Source organism: Aethalodelphis obliquidens, unplaced genomic scaffold (assembly GCF_003676395.1).
Source record: "Aethalodelphis obliquidens isolate GAN/ISIS:26980383/991018 unplaced genomic scaffold, ASM367639v1 scaffold53, whole genome shotgun sequence".
NCBI lineage: Eukaryota > Metazoa > Chordata > Mammalia > Artiodactyla > Delphinidae > Aethalodelphis > Aethalodelphis obliquidens.
This window is the reverse complement of record NW_020837997.1, coordinates 7,425,299-7,450,181: the sequence shown is the minus strand read 5'-3', so window position 1 is coordinate 7,450,181 and position 24,883 is coordinate 7,425,299. Positions and strand designations below refer to the sequence as shown.

The 24,883-nt window shown below is 49.0% G+C and overlaps 1 protein-coding gene across 8 annotated transcripts; it reads right to left on the bottom strand.

Moving 5' to 3' along the window:
* Positions 1 to 475: 475 nt before the first annotated feature.
* On the bottom strand, positions 476 to 14,400 carry S1PR5 (sphingosine-1-phosphate receptor 5). Of its 8 annotated transcripts, none has more exons than XM_027085188.1 (3): positions 4,442 to 7,627; positions 4,033 to 4,092; positions 476 to 2,615 (listed from the first exon to the last, which is right to left on the bottom strand). In XM_027085188.1, exon 3 carries the CDS (start codon positions 2,595 to 2,597, stop codon positions 1,395 to 1,397), a length of 1,203 nt encoding a protein of 400 aa, XP_026940989.1. In that variant the 5' UTR covers positions 2,598 to 2,615; positions 4,033 to 4,092; positions 4,442 to 7,627; the 3' UTR covers positions 476 to 1,394. The 8 variants fall into 8 exon arrangements, with proteins under 8 accessions (XP_026940989.1, XP_026940994.1, XP_026940991.1 ...); XM_027085193.1 differs by having other exon boundaries at positions 4,033 to 4,342; positions 4,919 to 4,960; XM_027085190.1 differs by having other exon boundaries at positions 4,919 to 4,937.
* Between the last annotated feature and the right edge of the window lie 10,483 nt (positions 14,401 to 24,883).

The window sequence follows — 24,883 nt, the reverse complement described above, 5'->3', positions numbered from 1 at the left end:
GGCGTGCCGCAATCTGAGCCCGAAGCCCCCAATCCTTTCCCCACACCCACCCCACCCCTCTCCCGCCAGCCCCTCCGCACAGAGGTTAGGAATACGCCTGGGGACACCTGGGGGCCAGGGACAGCTGGCAGACGCGGCCTCCGCTCCTGGAGCCTTTTATGGGCACAAACGGGGCCCTAGGATCGCCCCTGGCCGAAAATGTAGACCCCTGAAGGAGGGAGTGTCTGCTTGGCCTTAACAGACCCCTCCAGAGGGACCAGACATCAAGCCTGCGCCTCCTCGGACCTTGGAGCCTGGACCACCTGGTCTTGTATCCTGGCTCAGACACTGGGACAAGGTACTTTGTTCTTGGAGTTTCCTCATCTGTCAAATGGGGGTGAGGAAACCTACCTTGAAAGGTTGCAGTAAGGGTGAGAAAAAGGCCTGTCCTGGGCCTAGCACTATGGGGCGACTATCCAGGCACAATAAACTGTAATCACTTTTATTATTTGATTGTATTTTTATTCTTTATGAAAGATCTGACACCACATTCAAAGAAATCTTGTTTCAGATAGGAATTGGCTGAGTCTCCTAGAGTAAACTTTTAGGGTGCCCTGTCTTTGGTCTCTCCTCTCGAGTGAAGAGCTGTCCTTGACTCCTTTCTCCCCCACGCCCAATTTCCTCCGGAATTCTGTCCAATACCTCCCAAATCCATGGAGAATCCACACGGTCCGATTCCTTATCATCACTCCCCTAGGCCAGTGCAGTCTCCATCACCTTGTTCTCCTAGCTTCACCCTCCACAGAGACCAGAGGCATCTGTAAACACGTGAGCCAGATTAAGTCCCTCCTCTGCCTAGAACGCTCCATGAACCCACTTCACTCAGAGCAAAAGAAAGTCCTCCCCTGGGCTCATAAGTCCCTGCCCCATCTGTCCCATTATTCCCCTGCCTTTGTTTCCTCCCACTCTCCCTCTCCATCCTCCGCTCCAGCCACATTGACTTATGTGCTTTTCAGAGAACACACAGGCATATTCTAGGCTCAGGGCCTTTGCAGCCTCACCCCGAAATGATCTTCCTTCAGAAGTTCCCGGGACAGTCCATCTCACGTCACACGTTACCACCTCTGCAGAGAGGCATCCCCTGACCACCATCGCATCACTGTATCGTCACTGGAATTATCTCCATACCTCTTCATTCCGTTATTGTCTATGTCCGCCACCAGAACATCAATCCCGCAAGGGAAGGGATTTTTGTCTGTTTTGTTCATTGCTGTGGGGTTTAGCGTCAATAAAATACATTCTTCTGCGTCTTTTCTGCCTCCACCATCTTCAGCTGCTTTTCCTATAAATTCCTTAATTTAGCAAGAAAGTCTGCGAAAGAGCTCTTAGGGAGGCCAGTGGCGGACCAAAGGGCGTCAGTCTGCGGCTGGAGGGGGTACCAGGGTCCAGGCGGCTGTGAGCGCGCCAGGGCTGCCTGTCGAGCCTCTGGTGTCCAGCCTGTCCCGCTGGGGTGACGAGCGCTCGGAGTGGCTGGAGCTGCCATCCAGGCCATGAGGCAGCCAGCGCTGCAGGCCGCCCGAAGCCCCAGGGGGGCTCCCCGACGGCTGGGAGGCACCCGGGCCTAGGCTGCACCAGCGGCGGCCGCAGCAGAGAAGGCGCAGGAGCGCTTGGCGCATGTCGCGGTTGGTCAACGTGTAGATGATGGGGTTCAGAAGCGAGTTGGCCATGGCCAGGCCCAGGAAGGGGTCCGCCTGCAGGAGCACAGGGCAGGCGCGCGCCGGGCACGCCACGTCCAGCAAGAGCAGCAGGAAGAGTGGTCCCCAACAAGCCACGAAGGCCAGGAGCACCACGCTGAGCGTGCGCAACAGAGCCAACGAGCGCGGCGTGTGGCGTGCGCGGGTCGAGGCGCCCTCGCCAGTCCCGGGGTGGGCCCCCAGGCGCCGCGCTTTGGAGCGCACTTGGCAGTAGATCCGCGCGTAGAGTGCGCAGATGGCAGCCAGGATGCCAACAAAGGCGAGCACGCAGAAGAGCACGTAGGCCTTAGCATAGAGCGGCAGGACCGTGGAGCAGGCGTCCAGATGGCCGAGACAATTCCAGCCGAGCGCGGGCAGTAGCCCGAGGAGCAGCGACACGCCCCAGGCCGCGGCCGCCAGCGCCAGCGTGCGCCCCCGACGAGCTGCGGGAGCGGGTCCGGGTCCCCGGCGCTCCATGGTGAGGAGGCGCTCGAGCGCGATGGCCAAGAGGCTCAGCACGGACGCGGCGAGCGCCACGAAGACGCCACCCTCACGAGCGAACCAGAGCGCGGGCGACAGGCGCAGCGTGAGAGGCCCCGACAACAGGATGTTGGCTGCATAGGCGGCGCCCGCCAACAGGTCGGACAGCGTGAGGCTACCCAGGAGCAGGAACATGGGCGCATGGAAGCGCGGGTGGCGTCCGAGCACGATCAGCACGGCCAAGTTCTCGAGTACGATGAGCGCGCACACGGCCAGGCACACGACGGCGTCGGCGCGCAGCCCCGCGCCGGGCTGGTAGCGCGCACCGCGGAGCTTCCCGGTGTAGTTGTAATGCAGGACGATGACCTCGCTCACTGGCGCTGGCCGCAGCAGCCCCGGCTCCATGGGCTGCCCGCCCCAAGACTGCAGAGAGGTTGGGTGCAATGTCAGGCCTGGCGCGCACCATCCCCGCGGCCTGCGGAGGCGGGCACGGGCGGGGCCTCACCTGCGAAGGGGGCCCTAACCCCCTACTCCCTACCCCACACGCACTACGGGGCCCAGAGGGAGTTTGGGATGGCAGGGGGGTGTCCATGGAGACAGGCCGACACAAAGACACACAAATGACATCACAAGGGGACAGGGTAACACAAGTCCCACAGGAAAGGTACACTAATAATTCACACACAAGCAGGGATGTCCAGAGGCATATTAATCATAAACAGACAGAAATAGCCACACAGAGAAAGGGACACACAAATACAGTGACACGCCGACAAGGACATGTGCACAGATAGGCACAAACTAGGGCAAAATGCACAGTTACACCCCATCAGGGAAACACGAACGCCCATTCACACACGGACAGAGAGACACAGGCAAAGAGATACAAATTCCGCCACACGCAGACGGGATCTTATGCCTAGTCTCACAGGCCACAATTTCACAAACTCCACCCACACCCAGCCTGGAACCCAGAGCCCCACAATCTTCACACCTCGCTGCACACAGGACTTTTTTCTGCGAACCCCCCTTCATCCGCCACAAAACCCCAGGGAGAAAGCTGAGCCCATCCACGCATTTTGCAGCGACAGAGCCTGAGGGCAGCAGACAGGATCCACATCTCACAGACTCTTGCAGAAGGGCATATATGTCATTAAAGTATAATAATACCTCCCACCTGTGACTGCATGCTATCATCCCCTCGTCCCCAATTTACAGACGAGGAAGCTGACGCTCAAAGTACCCTGCATAGAAGCAGGCACAAAGGTTTTCACGCTCCCACACAAACACATCCACGCAGAAACAGTTACACAATCACGGGAGTCCCACTTAACAGATGAGAAAACCAAGGCCTAGGGAGGGGAACGGACTTAGTTGGACATGGCAGAAACAAATGCACCCCAGACAGCTTCAGCTGCACACAGGGAACCAGGCGCAAATACGGACTCACAGGGAGTCACGGACTCAGCCACGCTGTGGGGGAAGGGGGCATCAGATACACGCAGATACAGGTTACATTCGCTCTGCTGGGAACACTGCACAGAGGCTCACACCCTGTGCACCGCCCGCCTCGCCTCGTCTTGCCTGGAGGCACGAGTGAGGTAGTGAAACTTGCAGTGGCGTGGCTGGGAGGGAGCGAGGCCAGGGGATTCCGGGCGCCCCACAAACACCCACATCCCGGGTCCCGCATCCAGTCCCGAAGTCGCCGGTTTTCCTCTCCCGCGAGGCCTTCGGGAAAGGCCGAGGAACCCAAGCAAGGGGACAAGGGTAGTGACAAGGGCAACACCCTCTGGGCCAGGCTGAGCCCCGCGCGCGAAAGGACCCGGTGCTGTACACTCACCCCTGTGCCCAGGTGGTGTGCGCTCAGCAGTCGAGCGGCCTGGAGCTGAGTGAGCTGCCTCTGTTCGGGGGGCGGGACTGGAGCTGACAGGCGAGGGGGCGGGCCCGCAAGTCGAGTGCCCGCGGTCGCAAGCAATTGCCCCCTCCCCTTGGGGCCCAGGCTCCCAGCCCGTGTCTGCCAGCCTGTGCCACCCGCCGCGGCACCGGAACGCGCCCTGGTGGCGACTGGCACAGGCGAGCCCTCAGCTTCCCCCTCCGGGCCTGGGCTTCTCTCCCAGGGACGCTCGGTCGCGGTGGGAGGACCCGGAGACATGAGAAGGGGAGGGTTCTTCAGCCTCTCCCCCCGCCCACCGAAGTAAAGGGGTCCTCTCTGTCCTCTGGGCACTGGTCCCTCCCTGTATTCCACCTACCTTCCAACTGAACCTCCTGGGCTGCACCCCAAGGACGTCCCGCCGGCGGAGGGACCCTGGCAACCCAGGTTAGGAGGGGTCTTCGGCAGCGGTAGCCTCAATCCCCTCCCCCCAGCAGCTAGGTCCCGTCGGCCTCCGGGCTCAGGCCCCACCCCATTTCCCCGCTCCCACCCCCCGTCTGGGGCGAGTGGGGGAGGGGCAGGCGCGGTCAAGATTCTGGTGGGAACCTTTTCCTCCCCAGATAAGGAGAATCTGGCTCGTAAGTCCCCCTGGTTCTCCCGCTTCCCCCACCCCGTCTCTCTCACCCTTATCACTCCCGACAAAGTGATTTACTCGGTTGTCATGTTTCTGGACTGTGTTCCCACCAGTCAGCCCCACAGGGGTAGGAATTTGCGTTCTGTCGTGGGCACTGCCTGGACACAGCCTGTGCCCAGTAAGCAGCCGCTGAGTGAATGAATGAATGACTGTCTCCCTCACTTTCTCTCTGTGTGTCTCTCTTCTGTTCTCTCAGGGTCTCTCCGTCTCTATTTCTCCCTGTCTCTGTGTGTCTCTCTCAGTCGCTTCTCCGCCTTTCTCTGTGCCTCTCCCACGTCTCTCCCAGGCCTCCGCTCCTCCGACGGGCCAGTCCCAGCTGGCCCCGCAGCCCACACCCCCAGTTCCCAGGAGCCTCCAGGCTGGGAAGCTCCCTCCTACCAGAGGCCACAGCCGGGAAGGGGGGCTGGGCCTGGCTGCCACGACCTTCACCAGGACTGTGCCCTTTGCACCTGCTGCCTCAGGCTTTGCGGGTCACGGGTGGGGTGAGGGCGTCCCAGGGACCATGAGCCAGAGGTTGGGGATGGATCGGAAGGGTGCCCCCAGGGGAGGGACCGCGTGGGACACCCAGGCCGGGTCGCATCCCCGTGTAGCCTCTTAGGGAATCCCTGGGGCTCCAAATACAACCACTCCTGCCTGCTCCGACAGGTCCCACACAGGGACAGCGCAGCCAGCGGGGCCCGCGAAGGGGGGGCGCCTTAAGGTTTGGGTGCCAGAGCTCCACAGCCTCCTGCGACCAAGCCCGCTGGGATGAGCCCTGAAGATTCCCCAGACGCGGCAGGGCCATGCCTGGCACACATCATGTGATCCATAAATGACCCCATTCTGCAAAGGGGAAGCCACACCCCAGGGTGGGAAAGTGGCTGCTTCTCACCTCCCAGGCGGCGATCTCACCTCCCACAGGCCCCGCAGGGTGGAGGGGGGCTCTTCCTGCCACGGGTCTCAGGCCCAGCACCCCCAACTCATGCCACCTCGTACACAAGATCACAGCCCTCTCCTGCTCTAGACCCTCCCATGGCTCCATATGTGGCTCAGAGTTCAAGTCCAAACCTCAACTACAAGGCCTTCAAAACCCACAAGGCCTTGCACAGTCTTTCCTCCTTACATCTCTGCTATTCCTCCGTCATACTCCCTTCCAGCCCCACTGACTTCCCCCCAGTTCCTCACACACTTCAAGACCTTGGCACTTGGGGATCAGCCTGCCTGGAACACCCTTCTTCCAGCCCTTCCAGCCGGTCACCTCCACAGAGAGGCCTTCCCTGCTGCGTCCCCCTCCTCCCCAAGCTCACACGGCAGTTGGCACCATCTGAAATTACCTTGAATGTTTACTTATTCATCTGGCATACTGTGGGTCTCTGCCCTAGACTCCCAGCTCCAGGAAGCCAGGGACCCTGTCTGTCCCTCTGCCCAGTCACTGAGTAAAGGTTAAGAGCTTGGAGTGTGGAGCTGGGCTTAGCTACTTTGTAATCTAGGACTCTGGGCAAGTGACACCCACTCTGAGCGTTGGCGGCCTCTTTTGTAAAATGGATAACGACAGTTCCCACTCCGAGGGATGCTGTTGAGGAGGAAGGAGTGGAACAGAGCTGTGAGACACAGGTGAGAGTTCAGTCAATGTTAGCTCAGGTGCTATTGGTCACCACTGTATCCCAGAGGAGGAATTAGGAAGGGGTTCAACTCAGGGCCCATCAACCCCAGGCACCACTAGCACCCCAACCTGCCTCCACCCCCTGCCCCCCAGCCATGCCTGGTCTCTTTCCCAGGGGAAGGGCACCCCTGGCCTCCGAGCTCCTGCCACAGCCCGCCGCCTGATGCATGTCTGGGCCGGCACACCTGCCCGGCAGGTTCTGCTGCCAGGGCCCTCACCCATAGGGGCCGCCCCACCCAACCTGTGCCCACTCTCACTGAGCTGTATCCTCATCTCTGAAAGAGCAAAATGCCTCCCACAGTACCCTCACACCTCCACCCATCCAGAGGCAGAGGGCTGCAGCAGGACTTCCCATTCCCCCCCTCTCCATCTCCCTCTGACCAGTCCTGAGGCATGAATGTGGCTGCAGGGAGGTGCGAACTGACAACTTTCCCACAGCCAGAGACCAGAGCATTCATGGTTTCGGGGGGGGGGGGTGGGGGGGATGGTGGGGGGTTGTCTCAAACTGGAGGTCGTAGGGCGAACTCCGGCTCACAACCTCAAGATTCGGTTACTTGGCTCAAAGGTTTCCCATTCAAACATCTGTCCTAACGGTACAGAAACACTAGTCTGGTCGGTATATTTGTTTCTCACAGGGGTACGGGTTAATTCTGGAACTGCTATGTACTAGCCCTGAACAAATAAGTACATATGTTGTAGATACTGACAACCAGTTTTCATACTGTTGGAGAATGAAGTTACAAATAAGCAGTGTGGTGCCGGATGGGGTTACCATTATGAAGTGTTTATTTTAACAGTTAGATATGAAAGTAAATATGGATGTGAGTGTACACACGGGTTAGTACACACACATTTCCCAGCTCTGCCTGCCGAGGGCTCAGAGCAATGACACCCCAGTAGCAATGAGTACACTCAGCACCCAGATCTTGGTTTCTAAATACCATTTTCCAGTATGAGGAACCAGGGCTTCTTGGAGAAACGACCACTTTTAGGGCTGGGGCAGAAAAACTGCACAAGGACCCTGGAGCATCTTCTAGACAGAGTGCTTTAAAAAAAAAAAATGCCAAAAAGACACCAGAGCCAGTCTGAAAGAACTCCCACTGGCCAAAGCTGGAACAATTTGAACAAAATAAATAGCGATAGAATTGGATTATAACCCAAAGAATAGAATAAATGTCCACAAATCCATGCCGATTTAAATACATGAATGAATCTATTTAAACTGAGGGAGAAGGAACAAATCTTCCTGACAGAAGAATTCCAATGAATAAAAGTATAATGAGGGATTCCCTGGCAGTCCAGTGGTTAGGACTCTGCACTTCTACTGCAGGGGGAACGAGTTCGATCCCTGGTCAAGGAACTAAGATCCCACAAGCTGCATGATGTAGCCAAAAAAAAAAAAGTATAATGAATGATGAAAATAGAAAATCACTGTTAGAATACCACTGTGGTCATTGTTGCAGGTAGAACCCACTGATTAATGAGAAAATTAATGGGTAAAACTTTAAGGAGAAAGACGACATTCACATAGCCTCAAAGTTTCTCCTCCCAAATATTTATTAATCACCTAGGTGGCCTTAATCTTTGTCCAAAAATTCTTGGAAACTCCCTCTAAAGGGGAGAGCTAAGTTCCCCCCTCCTTGAGGGAAGGAGCTGGACTTCGAGACTTGCTTCTCAAGAATAGAGTGTTGTCCAAACAAAAACCTGCACGTGGATGTTACTAGCAGCTTTCTCCATAATTGTCAAAACTTGGAAGCCACCAAGATGTCCTTCAGTAGGTGAATGGATAAATAAACTGGTACATCCAGACAATGGACTATTAGCTCAAAAAGAGATGAGCTATCAAGCCATGAAAAGACATGAAGGAAGCTTAAATGCATATTCCCAAGTGAAAGAAGCCAATGTGAAAAGGCTACATGATGTATAGTTCCAACCATGTGACATTCTGGAAAAGGCAAAACTATGGGGACAGTAAAAAGATCGGTGGTTGAGAGGGATTATGGAGGAGGGAGGGATGAATAGGCAGAGAACAGGGGATTTTTAGGGCAGTGAAACTATTCTGTATCATACAGTAATGGTAGATACATGTCATTATACATTTGTCCAAACCCAAAGAATGTGTAACACAGAGAGTGAACCTCAATGTAAAAAATCTATGGACTTTCGGGACTCCACGTGGTCCAGTGGTTAAGACCGTGCTTCCACTGCAGGGGGCACAGTTTCAATCCCTGGTCCGGAAAATAAGATCCTGGCATGCCTCGCAGTCTCGAAGTGCCAGGGGGAGGGGGTGGGGGGGGGGGAGCCACTATGGACCTATGGACTTTGGGTGATAATGATGTGTTCATGTAGGTTCATCAGTGGTACTAAATACACTACTGTGGTGTGGGGTGTCCATAGTGGGAGAGGTTGGGAGTGGGGCACGGGGAGTATATGGAACATCTCTGTACTTCCTGCTCAATTTGCTGTGAACCTAAAACTGCTCTAAAAAATAGAGTTTATTAATCCAAAAAAAAGGTGGGGGGAGGGATAAACTAGGAGTTTGGGATTAACATACACACACTACTCTATATAAAATAGATAATCAACAAGGACCTACTGTATAGCACAGGGAACTCTACTCAGTGTTCTGTAATAACCTATATGGGAAAAGAATCTGAAAAAGAGTAGATTTATGTATATGTATTACTGATTCACTTTGCTGTACACCTGAAACTAACACCACATTGTAAATCAACTATGCTCCAATATAAAATAAAAATTAGGGACTTCCCTGGTGGCGCAGTAGTTAAGAATCCGCCTGCCAATGCAGGGGACACAGGCTTGTTCCCTGGTCCAGGAAGATCCCACATGCCGCGGAGCAACTAAGCCCATGCGCCACGACTACTGAAGCCCGCGTGCCTAGAGCCTGTGCTCTGCAACAAGAGAAGTCACCATAATGAGAAGCTCACGCACCACAACGAAGAGTAGCCCCCTGCTCTCTGCAACTAGAGAAAGCCTGCAGGCAGCAACAAAGACCCAACACAGCCAAAAAAATAAATTAAATTAAAATTTTTTTAAAAAAAGGTAATTTTACAGCCTGAGAGGTCCTTGAGAAGACATATGCTCCCAGGCCACGGCACCAGGAGGCTTTGGACATTTCTATTGCCAGCCTGGCCTCTCACAGTATCTGAGCTTGAAATCTCTAGCTGCAGTGCCAGGAGCATGGATTTCAGAGGAGACAGGTGGCAGGGCGACTTTCAGTTTCTAAACTTCCCTGAACCTCCATTTCCTCATCTAAAAATGGGAACACCATGGTCCTCTGCCCATAAGATGCTCACGTTTTTGTGGGGGAGAAAAAAAAATCATACACAAGTTATTAAGAGAATTCCACATAGTGACATGTACTATAAACAAATAAAATATAATGTTGTGTTACGGGAGTGAATGGGGAGTTTATTTTATTTTATTTTTTTTGGCCGCGCAGCTTATGGGCCCCAACCAGGGATTGAACCTGCGCCCTTGGCAGTGAAAGTGTGCACTGGACCACCAGGGAATTCCCGGAATGGGGACCACTTTATTTTTTTTAATGTTTTTATTATTTATTTATTTTTAAAATTTTATTTACTTATATATTGATTTTTGGCTGCATTGGGTCTTCGTTGCTGTGCGGGGGCTTTCTCTAATTGCGGTGAGCGGGGACTACTCTTCGTTGTGGTGCGCGGGCTTCTCCTTGCGGTGGCTTCTCTTGTTGCAGAGCACAGGCTCTAGGTGCGCAGGCTTCAGTAGTTGCAGCACGCAGGCTCAGTAGTTGTGGCTCACGGGCCCTAGAGCGCAGGCTCAGTCTTTGTGGCACATGGGCTTAGTTGCTCCACGGCATGTGGGATCTTCCCGGATCAGGGATCGAACCTGTGTCCCCTGCATTGGCAGGCAGATTCTTAACCACTGCGCCACCAGGGAAGTCCTGGGGACCATTTTAGATCCAAGAGCAGGCAAGGGCTCTTTGTGGAGGTGAAGTGAGCTGAGGTCAGAATAACAGGAAGGCAGAGGGAAGGGTGTTCCTGGAAGAGGAATCAGCATGAGCAAAGGCCTAGCTTACTGTACTTCCTTTTTTTTTTTTTTTAATTGAGGGAGTTCCCTGGTGGTCTAGTGGTTAGGACTCAGAGCTTTTCTTTTTGTTTTTTTAACAAATTTATTTGTTAATTTATTTTTGGCTGTGTTGGGTCTTCATTGCTGTGTGTGGGCTTTCTGTAGTGGCAGCCAGCGGGGGCTACTCTTCACTGCAGTGGCTTCTCTTGTCACAGAGCACGGGCTCTAGGTACGCGGGCTTCTGTAGTTGTGGCACGTGGACTCAGTAGTTGTGGCTCGTGGGCTCTAGAGCGCAGGCTCAGTAGTTGTGGCGCATGGGCTTAGTTGCTCCGAGGCATGTGGCATCTTCCTGGATCAGGGCTTGAACCCATTTCCCCTGCGTTGGTAGGCGGATGTTAACCACCGTGCCACCAGGAAAGTCCGGACTCAGTGCTTTCACCGCAGTGGCCTGGGCTCAATCCCTGATTAGGGAACTGAGATCCTGCAGGCTGCGCTGCGCAGCCAAAAAAAAAAAAAAAAAATGGAGGTGATAGTCACGTAACATAAAATTAATCCTCTTAAAGGAACAATTCAGTAGCATTGAGGACATTCACAATGGTATTCAACCACCACCTCTATCTAGTTTCACAACATTTTCATCACCCCAAAAGGAAACCCCACACCCATTAAACAGTTGTTCCCCATCGCCATCCCCCAGCCCGAGGCAACCACTGATCTGCACTCTGTCTCTATGGGTTTCTCTATTCTGGATACGTCATATAAATGGAATCATACAATATGTGGCCTTTTGCACCAGACTTCTTTCACTTAGCATAATGTTTTGAGGTTCTTCCAGGTTGTAGCAGGCAGTAGGACTTCATTTCTTTTTATGAGTGAATAATACTATTGTATTAATGTACTTATTAAAAATTCTAAAAGGCTCCGAGAAGAGGCTTTGAGTTGGGAGAGTGAGGGGCTTCGTGGCGGGGGGGGGAATCACCTTGTCCCCAGGTGCTGGGCAGAAATTGGGCAGAGCCATGCTTTTCTCCCCTGCTCACTCCGGGCCTGGTGAACTGCCCAGGGGAAAATCTGACCTCATCTTCCTGCACAGATGTCCCCAGATACAACTTGGGTTAAACCCAGGCCAAGGGCTCCAAAAGCTGGAGACATGGTTGGCAGACCAAGTCCTCAGAAGGCAGAGGAGGCAGGCCCTGATCTTTCCCACCAAGCAGCCCTCTTGGTGCCCCCCTCCCTGCATCCCTCACTTCCAAGTGAGGTTTGGAAACTTGGAGTCAGATCCTCCTCTCTCTTCCTCTCTCTCTCTCTTCCCCCTCACACTTAGACATTCATTTCACAGACTAGATAGGGAGGGGAGGGGAAAGAACAACTGGGCAGAGAGATTGAATCAGCACATGCAAAAGTGTGGAGGCTGGGCTTCTCTGGTGGCGCAGTGGTTGAGAGTCCGCCTGCCGATGCAGGGAACACAGGTTCGTGCCCCAGTCCGGGAAGATCCCACATGCCGCGGAGCAGCTGGGCCCGTGAGCCATGGCCACTAAGCCTGCGCGTCCGGAGCCTGTGCTCCGCAACGGGAGAGGCCACAACAGTGAGAGGCCCGCATATCGCAAAAACAAAAACAAAAACAAAAGTGTGGAGGCTGAAAAGAATGTGTGGGTAAAAGAAACAGAAATCAGGCCAGTAGGGCAGAGTTATGGCTTAGGGGGAGGAAATAGCAGGAGTGGGAGGTGAAGCTGGGGGTGGGGCAAGGGCAGATCTGGTGGACCTCAAATATCAGGCCTGTGATATCTGTTCACCATCTTGCTGTGTGACTTACTTAACCTCTCTGACCTCAGCCTACTCATCTGTAAAATGAAGTCATGGAAGTCTTTTTCGTTCTCACAGTGATCTTGGGAGTATGAAGGCAATCATTGGTGTAAAGAGCTAACACATTGCTCGGCCCAGAGCTAACCACTTGATAAATGTCAGACTTTTTTTTTTTTTGGCCATGTCGTGCAGCATGTAGGATCTTAGTTCCTGACCAGGGATCGAACCCAGGCCCCTGCTGTGAAAGCATGAAGTCCTAACCACTGGACCATCAAGGAATTCTCAGACACTTGGCTTGTTTCTATTCTTTTTCTTCTTTTATTTTTGGCTACCTTGAAAAATGCTATAAACCTTTGTGTACAGGTTTGTTGTTGTTGTTGTTTTGTTTTGTTTTTTGGTTGCATCAGGTCTTCGTTGCAGCAGGCGGGCTCCTTAGTTGTGGCATGCATGTGCGATCTAGTTTCCTGATCAGGGATCGAACCTGGGCCCCCTGCACTGGGCGCGTGGAGTCTTATCCACAGCACCACCAGGGAAGTCCCTGTATACAGGTTTTTTTATGTGGACATATATTTTTATTTCTATTGGGAATATATCTAGGAGTGGAATTGTGGTGTCATGTGGTAATTCTCTGCTGAACGTCTTGAGGAACTGCCAAACTTTTCCAAAGTGATTGCCCTGTTTTGCATTCCCACCAGCAATATATAGGGGTTCTGATTTCCCCACATCCTGCTAACACTTGTTATTTTCCATCCTTTTTAAATTTTATTATTTATTTATTTATTTTTGGCTGTGTTGGGTCTTCGTTGCTGCACGCAGGCTTTTCTCTAGTTGCGGGGAGCGAGGGCTCCTCTTTGTTGCGGTGCACAGGCTTCTCACTGCGGTGGCTTCTCTTCTTGTGCAGCACAGGTTATAGGCACGCGGGCTTCAGTAGTTGTGGCACACGGGCTCAGTAGTTGTGGCGCAAGGGCTTAGTTGCTCCGCGGCATGTGGGATCTTCCCGGACCAGGGATCGAACTCGTGTCCCCTGCTGGAGGATTCTTAACCACTGTGCCACCAGTGAAGTCCCTTCCGTCCTTTTTTATTACAGTCATCCTGGTGGGCGTGAAGTGGCATCTCATTGTGGTTTGATAGTTATTCCTTTTTTTTTTTTTTTAGTTATTACTTTTTGTTATTATTTTTATTGATCCCAACGCACACACTGCAGTGCATGCTTCCTCCTGTCCTTCCCCACTCATGACCCTCCCGTAACTCCTTGGAGCACTTTGAAGAAAGCTCAAGCAGAGGGGAGAAGGGATAAATTAGGAGTTTGGGATAAACATATACACACTACTATATGTAGAATAAATAACCAACAAGGACCTACTATATAGCACAGGGAACTATACTCCATATTTTGTAATAACCTATAAGAGAAAAGAATCTGGAAAGAAAAGATATATATGCATGGATAACTAAATCACTTTTCTGTATATCTGAAACAAACACAACATTGTAAAGAAACTATACTTCAATTAAAACAAATAATAATAAAAGAAAGCAAGCTCAGGCAGCCCAGGCCTTTGCCAACTGGCTGTTGCCCTGCTCCCCACCCCCTACCATACCATAGCTCTTGTCTCTAAATCTCCAAAGCTGGCAACTGTTCCTCATGGTCAGAGAAGCAGGATTTGGGGTCAGAGAGACGTGGGTTGGAATTCTGGCTCTGATGATCTTGGGCAGATGGATTGACATCTGTGAGCCTCAGTTTCCTCATCACTTAAATGGGAATCATAAATATTCCCCTCTCATACGGTTCAATGAGCTGGTCATGTCAACTGTTTAGTGCAATGCCTGGCATTGAGTAGGGGCTGTATTAATCAGGATTTGTTTAGTTGAAAGTTCCAGGAAAAAAAATTAAGTCCAACTTAAAAACAACTCAAACTGGCGTGGGGGCAGTGGTTAGGAATGAATTGACTCCCGTAGCTGAAAATCTAGGGATCTAGGAGTTGGGTTAACTTCAGGCATACCTGGATCAAGAAGCTCCAGTGTCACCAGGAATCTAACTCTGTCCCTTGGCTCAGCTGGGCTTTCATCTCATCAAGCTCCCCTTTGGGTGGCAGAGATTCTTCCTGGCACTACAGATCCATTATTCCCACTCAGTAGCAACTTGGAAAAAGATATCCGGTCACCCCAGGGTTCCACCAGAAGTCCTAGTACTGAATTTCATTGGCCCAGCTAGGATCACATGTCATAACCAAACCAATCTCCTGGTCTGGGGAGTGGACTGCTCTGATTGGTCAGGTTGGAGAATGTGGGCGGAGTCAACCCAAAATTGGTCTGAGCATCTTCACGTGCGCCATTAGGAGTCCTCAAACTTTGGTGGGTTGCTTTTCAGGCATCTGAGATGGGAAGGGCATGGAACAACAGAAAGGGCAGAAGTTAAATTCAGGGAGTTCAGTTCAGGGCCAGTTGAGTTTGAGATGCCTCCCCGCCATCAGGTGGTGCCACTGAGTCATCAACTGAATATGAGACATGCATTCACCTGGTGTCTTGGTGGCTCACGTTCTTTTTATTGATTTTATGAAAATGTAATTTCCTTTTGAAGGATACAATTAAGAAATGTAATTATTATGATGTATAATTTCTCCACCTGGAGTTAATTACCTTCTTTTTTTCTTTAGCTGTCTCTCTTAGAAGTTCTGGTAATTTATCTCAATCCAACTTTCCAAATGATAAAATTCATCCGATAATCTATAGGTAGCACTCTGTTTTCCTCCTGGGTTCTTTTTGCTGGGGTATTCCTCCTGGCACCATCCCAGGAATTCTCTTCATCTCTTTCCTAAGCTGGAATCCCTGTTTCCTCAGTCTCATGTCTTCTTTTTTTCTTTGTTTACCCCTCTGTTTTTGTGGAGTGCATCCTGCAGTAAATTTCTGAGAACGTAAGAGCATCAAAGATAACATTTCTGAGTCCTTCCATGTTTTGATATGTGTTTACTTGCTCCTCACACTTGATCAATATTTTGGCTGGAAATAGTGGTCTGGATTGAAAATCCTTTTCTGTCAGAATTTTGAATCCATATCCCCATTGTCTCTCTCTCTCTCTCTCCTTTTTTTTTTTTTTTTTGATGTATTGGTATTTATTGGAAAGAAACATGCTCCTCTCACACACCTGAGGGCAGGAAGCAAAGGCAGGTTCTCAGCAGGAGTGGGACGGGGAATCTCTCTCTCTTTTTTTAATAGATTTATTTATTTTATTTATTTATTTTTGACAGCGTTGGGTCTTCGTTGCCGCATGTGGGCTTTCTCTCATTGCGGCGAGCGGGGGCTACACTTCGTTGTGGTGCACGGGCTTCTCATTGCAGTGGCTTCCCTTGTTGCAGAGCATGGCCTCTGGGCACAGGGGCTTCAGCAGTTGTGGCATGCAGGCTCAGTAGTTATGGTGCATGGGCTTAGTTGCTCCGTGGTATATGAGATCTTCCTGGACCAGGGATCGAACCCACGTCCCCTACACTGGCAAGCGGATTCTTAACCATTGCACCACTAGGGAAGCCCCCATTGTCTCTTTGTTTCCCATGTCTTTGAATGTGCTGTTCTACCAGGAAGGCACTTCCTTCCTTCTTCTCTTTTTCTCACTAATTCTCACTCATCCTTTAGATACTACGATAAACATTTCTGGGGATCACTATTGAATGAAAAACTACTTCAATTAGGTGACTCTCTTGACTAATTTTGGCCATTGAAATATGAGATGTATGCAATGACATACATCACTTCTACATGTCAATCAATTCTGAGGAGGCATCAAAAAGCCCACACAAGGACTTCCCTGGGTGCATAGTGGTTAAGAATCCGCCTGCCAATGCAGGGGACACGGGTTTGATCCCTGGTCCGGGAAGATCCCACATGCCACGGAGCAACTAAGCCCGTGCACCACAACTACTGAGCCTGCACGCTAAAGCCCGAGAGCCACAACTACTGAAGCCCCAGCGCCTAGAGCCCATGCTCTGCAACAAGAGCAGCCACCGCAATGAGAATCCTGCACACCACAACAAAGAGTAGACCCCACTCGCCGCAACTGGAGAAAGCCCATGCACAGCAACGAAGACCCAACGCAGCCCCAAAATAAATAAATTAATTAAATAAAAAATAATAATAAAAAAAGCCCACACGAGCTTCTCCAGTCTCTCTCTTGTCCCTTTGTGGCAACTGAGGCAGTGAGTTCCTGACGGTACAGCCACAAGATAGTACGTACCTGGTCAGCTTGGACCCCTTCCTGACTGTGTAGAGCTGAGCCTCTGCCAGCTCATGTAGGATGAGTAACATGACGGGGGAATAAACTTTGGTTGTGTTAAACCATTGGACTTTGGTCTTGTTTGCTATTGCAGGGAAACTTGACCTATTCGGACTAATACAGAGCCCAACTTAAATGTGGCTTCCTTAGAAGTCCTTCCGGATCACAGCCCCCAAACTAGGTTACTTCCTGTTATTGTAAGCTTGCATTTTCCTATGTGACCCTTATTGCAATCATAACTATGTAATTATTTGTGCAATGAATTCAACATTTATCTCCTTTATCCTACCTCCAAGACCCCAAGAGGAGACCGTGGTATTTGTCCTCTTTCTATAGCCCTGTGCCCAGCATAGAGCTTGGCACATAGTAGATGCCCAGCATAAATTTGTGGGGGTTTTCTGTTTGTTTGGTTTTTAGTAGTATTGTTTTTATTTTTTATTTTTACTTTTTAAAATTTTTACTGAGGGACTTCCCTGGTGGTGCAGCGGTTAACTCTGTGCTCCCAATGCAGGGGATGAGGTTTAGATCGCTGGTCGGGGAAATAAGATCCCACATGCCATGCAGTGTGGCCAAAAAAAAAAAAAAAAAAATTTATTGAAATATAGTTGATTTACAATGTTGTGCTAGTTTAAGGTGTACAGCAAAGTGATTCAGTTATATATCCATATCTATCTATACTTTATCTATCTATTAGATTCTTTTTCATTATAGGTTATTACAAGACATTGAATATAGTTTCCTGTGCTATACAGTAGGTCCTTGTTGGTTATCTATTTTATGTAAAGTAGTGTGTATATTTTAATCCCAAACTCCTAATCTATCCCTACCCCCAGGATACATTTGTTGAATGAAAGAAGAGTTTGGCATCCTTTCAGCCAAAAAGGCAGTCATAATGTGAGTTCATTTCTAGAGCATTCTCTCACACAACTCTGGGTGCAATAAAGGCATGAGAGGTAGGACGAGGGGGCTCTAAGGAAGCAAGGAAGTTTGACTAGGAAAGTGATCTATGTGAGAAAGCATCTTTATACATATTTGTGTTTCCTTCAAGAGTGTGTAATTTAGTCAGCTCAGCCTAGGAGGGATGATTTCACTAAGGAGCATGGGAACTGGGTGGAGAAGCGCAGAAACATTCTTGAAATTGCTGAAAGACCCAGGATGAAATTCAGGCACTGACACCAAAATACAATCACCAGAATACAGTCACCAATCCTACCTCACTGGATTCCACTCAAATGCAATTTTGTGTCCGTGTCCTAATGTTACCATACTGATTTGTTTTCTCTAGTTTATTGGGGTGTCATTGACATACAACAAAATGCATGCCCTTTAAATGTTTGGTTCCTCTATATCTTCACCTTGGTAGGGTCAGGTTTTTTGGTTTTTTTTTCGGTACTCGGGCCTCTCACTGTTGTGGCCTCTCCCGTTGAGGAGCACAGGCTCCAGACACGCAGGCTCAGTAGTTGTGGCTCACGGGCCCAGCTGCTCCGCGGCCTGTGGGATGTTCCCGGACTGGGGCACGAACCTGTGTCCCCTGCATCGGCAGGCGGACTCTCAACCACTGCGCCACCAGGGAAGCCCCAGGGTCAGTCTTTTTCATTTTAGCTGTTCTGGTGGGTTTGTGGTGGTATCTGATTGTCGTGTTATTTTGCATTTTCCTGATGGTTTTCGATAAGAATCTTTTCATGTGCTTATTTGGCATCCATTTGTCTTTTGTGAAGAGACTGTATAGATCTTTTGCCTGTGCTTTTATTGGGTTGCTTTCTGAGTTTTAAATGTATGACGACTATGAAGATGACCACTGGGAATAACAGTAGTTCGCCCACTGTATGACCTCTATTTCTGATACTTTATTTCCTCACCTGTAAAATGGGTTTAATAATCATATCTAGGGACTTCCCTGGTGGTGCAATGGTTAAGAATACTCCTGCCAATGCAGGGGACACGGGTTCGATCCCTGGTCCGGGAAAATCCCACATGCCGTGGAGCAACTAAGCCCGTGAGCCACAACTACTGAGCCCGCATGCCACAACCACTGAAGCCCACGTGCCTAGAGCCTATGCTCCGCCACAAGAGAAGCCACCGCAATGAGAAGCCCTCGCACCGCAATGAAGAGTAGCCCCTGCTCTCCACAACTAGAGAAAGCCCGTGTGCAGCAACGAAGACCCCATGCAGCCAATAAATAAATAAATAAATTTATTTATTTTAAAAAATAATTAGATCTGACTTCTAGGGTTGTACTAAGGGTTAAATGACTTAAGACAGGTAAAGCCAGTAGGGCAAGTCTTGAGGGAATTGATCTTGAACCCTGGAGAAGCCAGCTGAGGAGACTCAGAAAGAGCTGGGGATGCTAAGCTAATTATTAGAGAAATGCAAGTCAAAACTACAATGAGGTACCACCTCACACTGGTCAGAATGGCCATCAATAAAACTCTACAAATAACAAATGCTAGAGAGGGTGTGGAGAAAAGGGAACCCTCCTACACTGTTGGTAAGAATGTAAATTGGAGGAGCCATGTTGGAAAACAGTATGGTGTTTCCTCAGAAAACTAAAAATAGAATTACCATATAATAATCCCACTCCTGGGCATATATCCAGACAAAACTCTAATTCAAAATGATACATGCACCCTTATGTTCATAGCAGCACTATTCACAATAGCGAAGATATGGAAACAACCTAAATGTCCGTCGACATGTGCATGGATAATGAAGATGTGGTGCATGTATACAATGGAATACTACTCAGCCATAGAAAAGAATGAAATAATGCCATTTGCAGCAACATGGATGCAACTAGAGATTGAAGTGAAGTAAGTCAGAAAGAGACAAATACCGTATGATATCACTTATATGTGGAATCTAAAATATGACACAAATGGACCTATCTATGAAATAGAAACAGACTCACAGACATAGAGAACAAACTTGTGGTTGCCAAGGGGGAGGGGGTGTGGGGGAGGGATGGAGTGGTTTGGGGTTAGCAGATGGAAGCTTTTATGTATAGAATGGATAAACAACAAGGTCCTGGGACTTCCCTGGTGGTCCAGTGGTTAAGAATCCGCCTTCCAGTGCAGGGGACACGGGTTCTATCCCTGGCCGGGGAACTAAGATCCCCCATGCATTCTGCAACTAAGAGGCCTGCGTGCTGCAACTAAGAAGTCTGCATGCTGCCATGAAGAGCCCACGTGGCACAACTAAGACCTGGTGCAGCCAAAATAAATAATAAATAAATTGTTTAAAAATCATTATAGGGCTTCCCTAGTGGCACAGTGGTTAACAATCCGCCTGCCAATGCAGGGAACACGGGTTTGAGCCCTGGTCCGGGAAGATCCCACATGCCGTGGAGCAACTAAGCCTGTGCGCCACAGCTACTGAGCCTGTGCTCTAGAGCCCGTGAGCCACAACTACTGAAACCTGCGTGCCTAGAGCCCGTGCTGAACAATAAGAGAAGCCACTGCAATGAGAAGCCCGCGCACAACAACGAAGACCCAATGCAGCCAAAAATAAATAAATTAAATAAATAAATTTATTTTAAAAATCATTATAAAAAATTTTTAAAGGTTGTATATATATGTATAACTGAATCACTTTGCTGTAAACAGAAATTAACATGCCATTGTAAATCAACTCTACTTAAATTTAAAAAAAAATAGCTGGGAGGAGGCTCTTAGGACAGCTAAGTTCCTTAATCATTCACTTAGTCATTTAACAAACAATTACTGTGTGTCTGTCATGTAACAACACAAGAGGCACCAGAGAGCCGGGATGGCTGGTTTTCTCTCCTTGTCATCGCCGGCCTGGTGCAGGACACTGAGAGTGACCATGGACGTTCTTCTTTTTTTTAACTGAAGTAAAGTTCACTTAAAATATTCTATTAGGGACTTCCCTGGTGGAGCAGTAGTTAAGAATCCACCTGCCTATGCAGGGGACACAGGTTCGAGCCCTGGTCCAGGAAGATCCCACATGCCACAGAGCAACTAAGCCCGTGCGCCACATCTACTGAGCCTGCGCTCTAGAGCCCGCGAGCCACAACTACTGAGCCCACGTGCCATAACTACTGAAGCCCGTGCACCTAGAGCCCATGCTCTGCAACAAGAGAAGCCACCACAACGAAAAGCCCACATGCCACAACGAAGACCCAATGCAGCCAAAAATAAATAAATAAAATAAATAAATTTATTTAAAATAATAAAAGTATTCTATTAGTTTTGGCTGTACAATGTAGTGAATTGATATTTTTGTAGATTATACTCCATTTTAAGTCATTATAAAGTATTGGCTATATTCCCCGTGCGGTACAATGTAGCCTGTAGCTTATTTATTTTATACATAGTAGTTTCTACCTTTTAATCTCCTCCCCCTACGTTGCCCCTTCCCTCCTTCCTCAGCCCACTGGTAACTTTTAGTTTGTTCTCTGTATCTGTGAGTTTGTTTCTGTTTTGTTATATTCACTTATTTGTATTATTTTTAGATTCCACATAAGTCAACATACAGTATTTGTCTGACTTATTTCTTCTTTAAAAAAATATTTATTGATTTATTTATTTGCTCGTGCCAGGTCTTAGTTGCGGCAGGCATGCTTCTTAGTTGTGGCGTGCGAACTCTTAGTTGCGGCATGCATGTGGGATCTAGGGAAGTCCCACAGTCGCCACCAGGGAAGTCCCTGTCTGACTTATTTCACTAAGCATAATGCCCCCGAGGCCCATCCATGGTGTTGCAAATAGCAGAATTTCATTCTTTGAGAATTCCCTGGCAGTCCAGTGATTAAGACTCTGCGCTTCCGCTGCAGGGGGCACAGGTTCGATCCCTGGTTGGGGAACTAAGATCCCGCAAGCCACGTGGTGCAGCCAAAAGCAAAAACAGTAATTCATTCTTTACCGCGGATGCTCTTGAAGGAATAATGGAGTTACGACTGTTGTGGCTCTTCTCTTCGTGGGGCTTTTGCTCTCACAGGGGACACTGGGATTAACAAGCGATGACACCATTGTAAAGATGTAATAATTCACTTGTGATCAGGAGGAGCCTGAGAATAAAGAGAGCCTGGCCCAAGCTGGAGGTCAGGGCAGGCCTCTTAGAGCAGGTGATTGGCAAGCCAAGACCTGAAGAAGAGAAGGGATAAACAGGCTGCACTCATTTCCTAAGGCTGCTGCAATAAATTACCGCAGAGTGGGTGCCTTGAGACAGAAATGGATTCTCTCTCAGTGCTGGAAGTTAAAAGTCCAACATCAAGGTATCAGCAGAGCTATGCTCTCTCTGAAGGCTCTAGGGGAGAGGAGAGAATCATGCCTTGTCTCTTTCCTAGCTCCTGGTGGTTACTGGCCTTCTTTGTTGTTTTTCTTTTTCTTTTTTTTTTTTTCCGGTACACGGGCCCCTCACTGTCGTGGCCTCTCCCGTTGCGGAGCACAGGCTCCGGACGCGCAGGCTCAGCGGCCATGGCTCACGGGCCCAGCCGCTCCGCGGCATGTGGGATCTTCCCGGACCGGGACACGAACCCGTGTCCCCTGCATCGGCAGGCGGACTCTCAACCGCTGCACCACCAGGGAAGCCCTGGCCTTCTTGGTTTTGCACAAAGCTGCATCACCCCAATCTTGGCCTCCATGATCACATGACTTTCTTCCTCTGTGTCTGTCTGCATCTCTCTTCTCTAAAGACATCAGTCATATTGGATTCAGGACCCACCCTAATTCAGTATGATCTCATCTTAACTAATTACATCTGCAAAGTACCCTATTTCCAAATAAGGTCGCAACCTCAAGGACCTGGGGTTTGGATTTCCACATATCTTTTGTGGAGAAACAATACAGCCCACAAGGCAGGACAGCCTGTGACAGTCATTGTTATTTTGAATCTGAGGTGGTGGCCCCAGGCCAATCCAGACAAGCCTGGGGTGGCCCTGTGGGGGTGCCTGGCATCTGGTTTGTTTAAGGTAGTGGGACCTTGCAGGAGGAGGAGGGAAGAGAGGAGAAGCGGTTCAAAGAGCAGAGTCAGTACCTTTGGAGATACAGACTGGGCTCCAGCCCTACACCAGGCTCCAAGGAGTCCACCGCAATTCAGGCAGAGACTATCTGGGAACATGGAGCGAAGGACCCAGGGTTCCAGCTGCATCTGGGATGTCTCCTGTCTTCACCTGGGCAATGGTTACATTTCCTGCACTAATACAGTAGCCACTGGCCACATGTGGCTCTTGAAATGTGTCCAATTCAAATTGAGGCGTTCTATGGTTGTAAAACAAACACATGAACTATATCAGATTTTGAGAACAGTACCCCCCAAAAAGGTAAAATAGCTCATTAATAATTTTTTGTACTTGTTACATGATCGTATTTTGTGTATAGTGGGTTAAGTACAAAGTATTATTAAAATTAGCCACCTATTTCTTGTAATTTTTTTATGGAGATAGAATTGACATATAACATTGTATTCATTTTAAGTATACAACAGAATGATTTGCTGTATGTATATGCTCTGAAATGTTCACCACAATCAGCTTATTTGACATCCATCACCACACATAGTTCGATTTATTTTTCTTGGGATGAGAATTTTTAAGATCTGCTCTCTTAGCAACTTTCACATGCACAATACAGTATTATTAACTATAATCACCGTGCTGTACATGACATCCCCATGACTTATTTGTCTTATAATTGGAAGTTTGTACCTTTGACTCTGTTCACTGATTTCATCCACCACTCACCGTCTCTGGCAGCCATCTATCTGTTCTCTGTATCTGCATGTTTGTTTTTTTTAAGATTCCACATATAAGTGAGATCCTGCAGTATCTGTCTTTCTCTGTCTGACTTATTTCCTTCTTTTTGTGGTTGAGTAACGTTTATATATATATATATATATATATATATATATACACACACATTTTTTTTTTTTTTTTTGCCACACCACTTGGCATGCAGGATCTTAGTTCCCCCACCAGGGATCGAACCCGTGCCCCCTGCGGTGGAGGCACAGAGTCCTAACCACTGGACCACCAGGGAATTCCCCTATATCACATTTTCTTTATCTATTCATCCACTGGTAGACATTTAGGTTGCTTGCTTCCACATCCTGGCTATTGTAAGTAACCCTGTAATAAACATGGGAGTGCACATATCTTTTTGAGATAGTGATATCATTTCCTTCAGGTAAATACCCAGAAGTAGAATCGCTGGATATATGATAGTCCTATTTTTAATTCTTTGAGGAACCACCATACTGTTTTCCATAGTGGCTGCACCAGTTTTATATTCCCACCAACAGAGTTGAAGGGTTCCCTTTTCTCCACACCCTCACCAACACTTGTTATCTCTTGTCATTTTGATAATAGTCGTTCTAACACCTGTTAGAACGACTATTATCATAGTCATTGTGGTTTTGATTTGCATTTCTCTGATGATTAGTGACGTCAAGCACCTTTTCATGTACCAGTTGGCCATCTGTATGTCTTCTTTGGAAGAATATCTATTCAGATCCTCTGCCTGTTACCAGAAAACCCGCCTCTTTGTGGGTGTCAAGCCAAAAGACACAACCAAGCCAAAGATAAGATAAGATCGGGAGAAGGAAGGATTTATTACTTGCAGCAAGTAAGGAGAACCCCGGGGATCTCTCCCAAAGCAGTGTCTCCCCAGGCAGTAAAATTGGGGACGTTTTAAGCTAAGATTATATGCATATCCATGAAGGGGTTTGAGCAGAGGAGAATTCAGCATAGAATTTGGACAAAGGTTGACAGAGTCCAAGCTTAAGTTGATGAAATCAAGAGGGTCAGAAAAGGTCAACATCTTCATTCCTTAGGTACTAGTTGATCTGGTGACTGAGCACTTGAGGGGAGTTTGAATTTTGCAAAACAGCTCAAGAGAGTGCTTCAGGCTACTCTTTACCACTGAAACAGAACTGGAAGTCTTTACAACGGATTTATTATCTTTGCTACTGTTACTTCTCTTGCCTGATAACAGTGGTTCATTCCTGCATTCTTTTGTTCCCTTAAGATCATTAATTACTGAGACTCATTCAAGGGCAAGCCGTGTGGCCGGCCTTAGATCACAAAATGGCTTAGGCAAAAAATGGCTTCTCTTATGTCAAAAAGGTATATCTGGTTCTTTTCTTCCAGGGACCTTTACCCTATCTGCTTACATGCCCACTTTTTTAAAAAAAATTTATGTATTTATTTGGCTGCATCAGGTCTTAGTTGCGGCACTCAGGGTCTTCGTTTTGGCAAGTGGGCTCTTCCTTACGCGCACAGGCTTCTCTCTACTTGTGGCACACAGGCTCTACAGCGCGGGCTCAGTAGTTGTGCACGGGCTTTGTTGCCCCACAGCGTGTGGGATCTTAGTTCCCCGACCAGGGATTGAACCCACGTCCC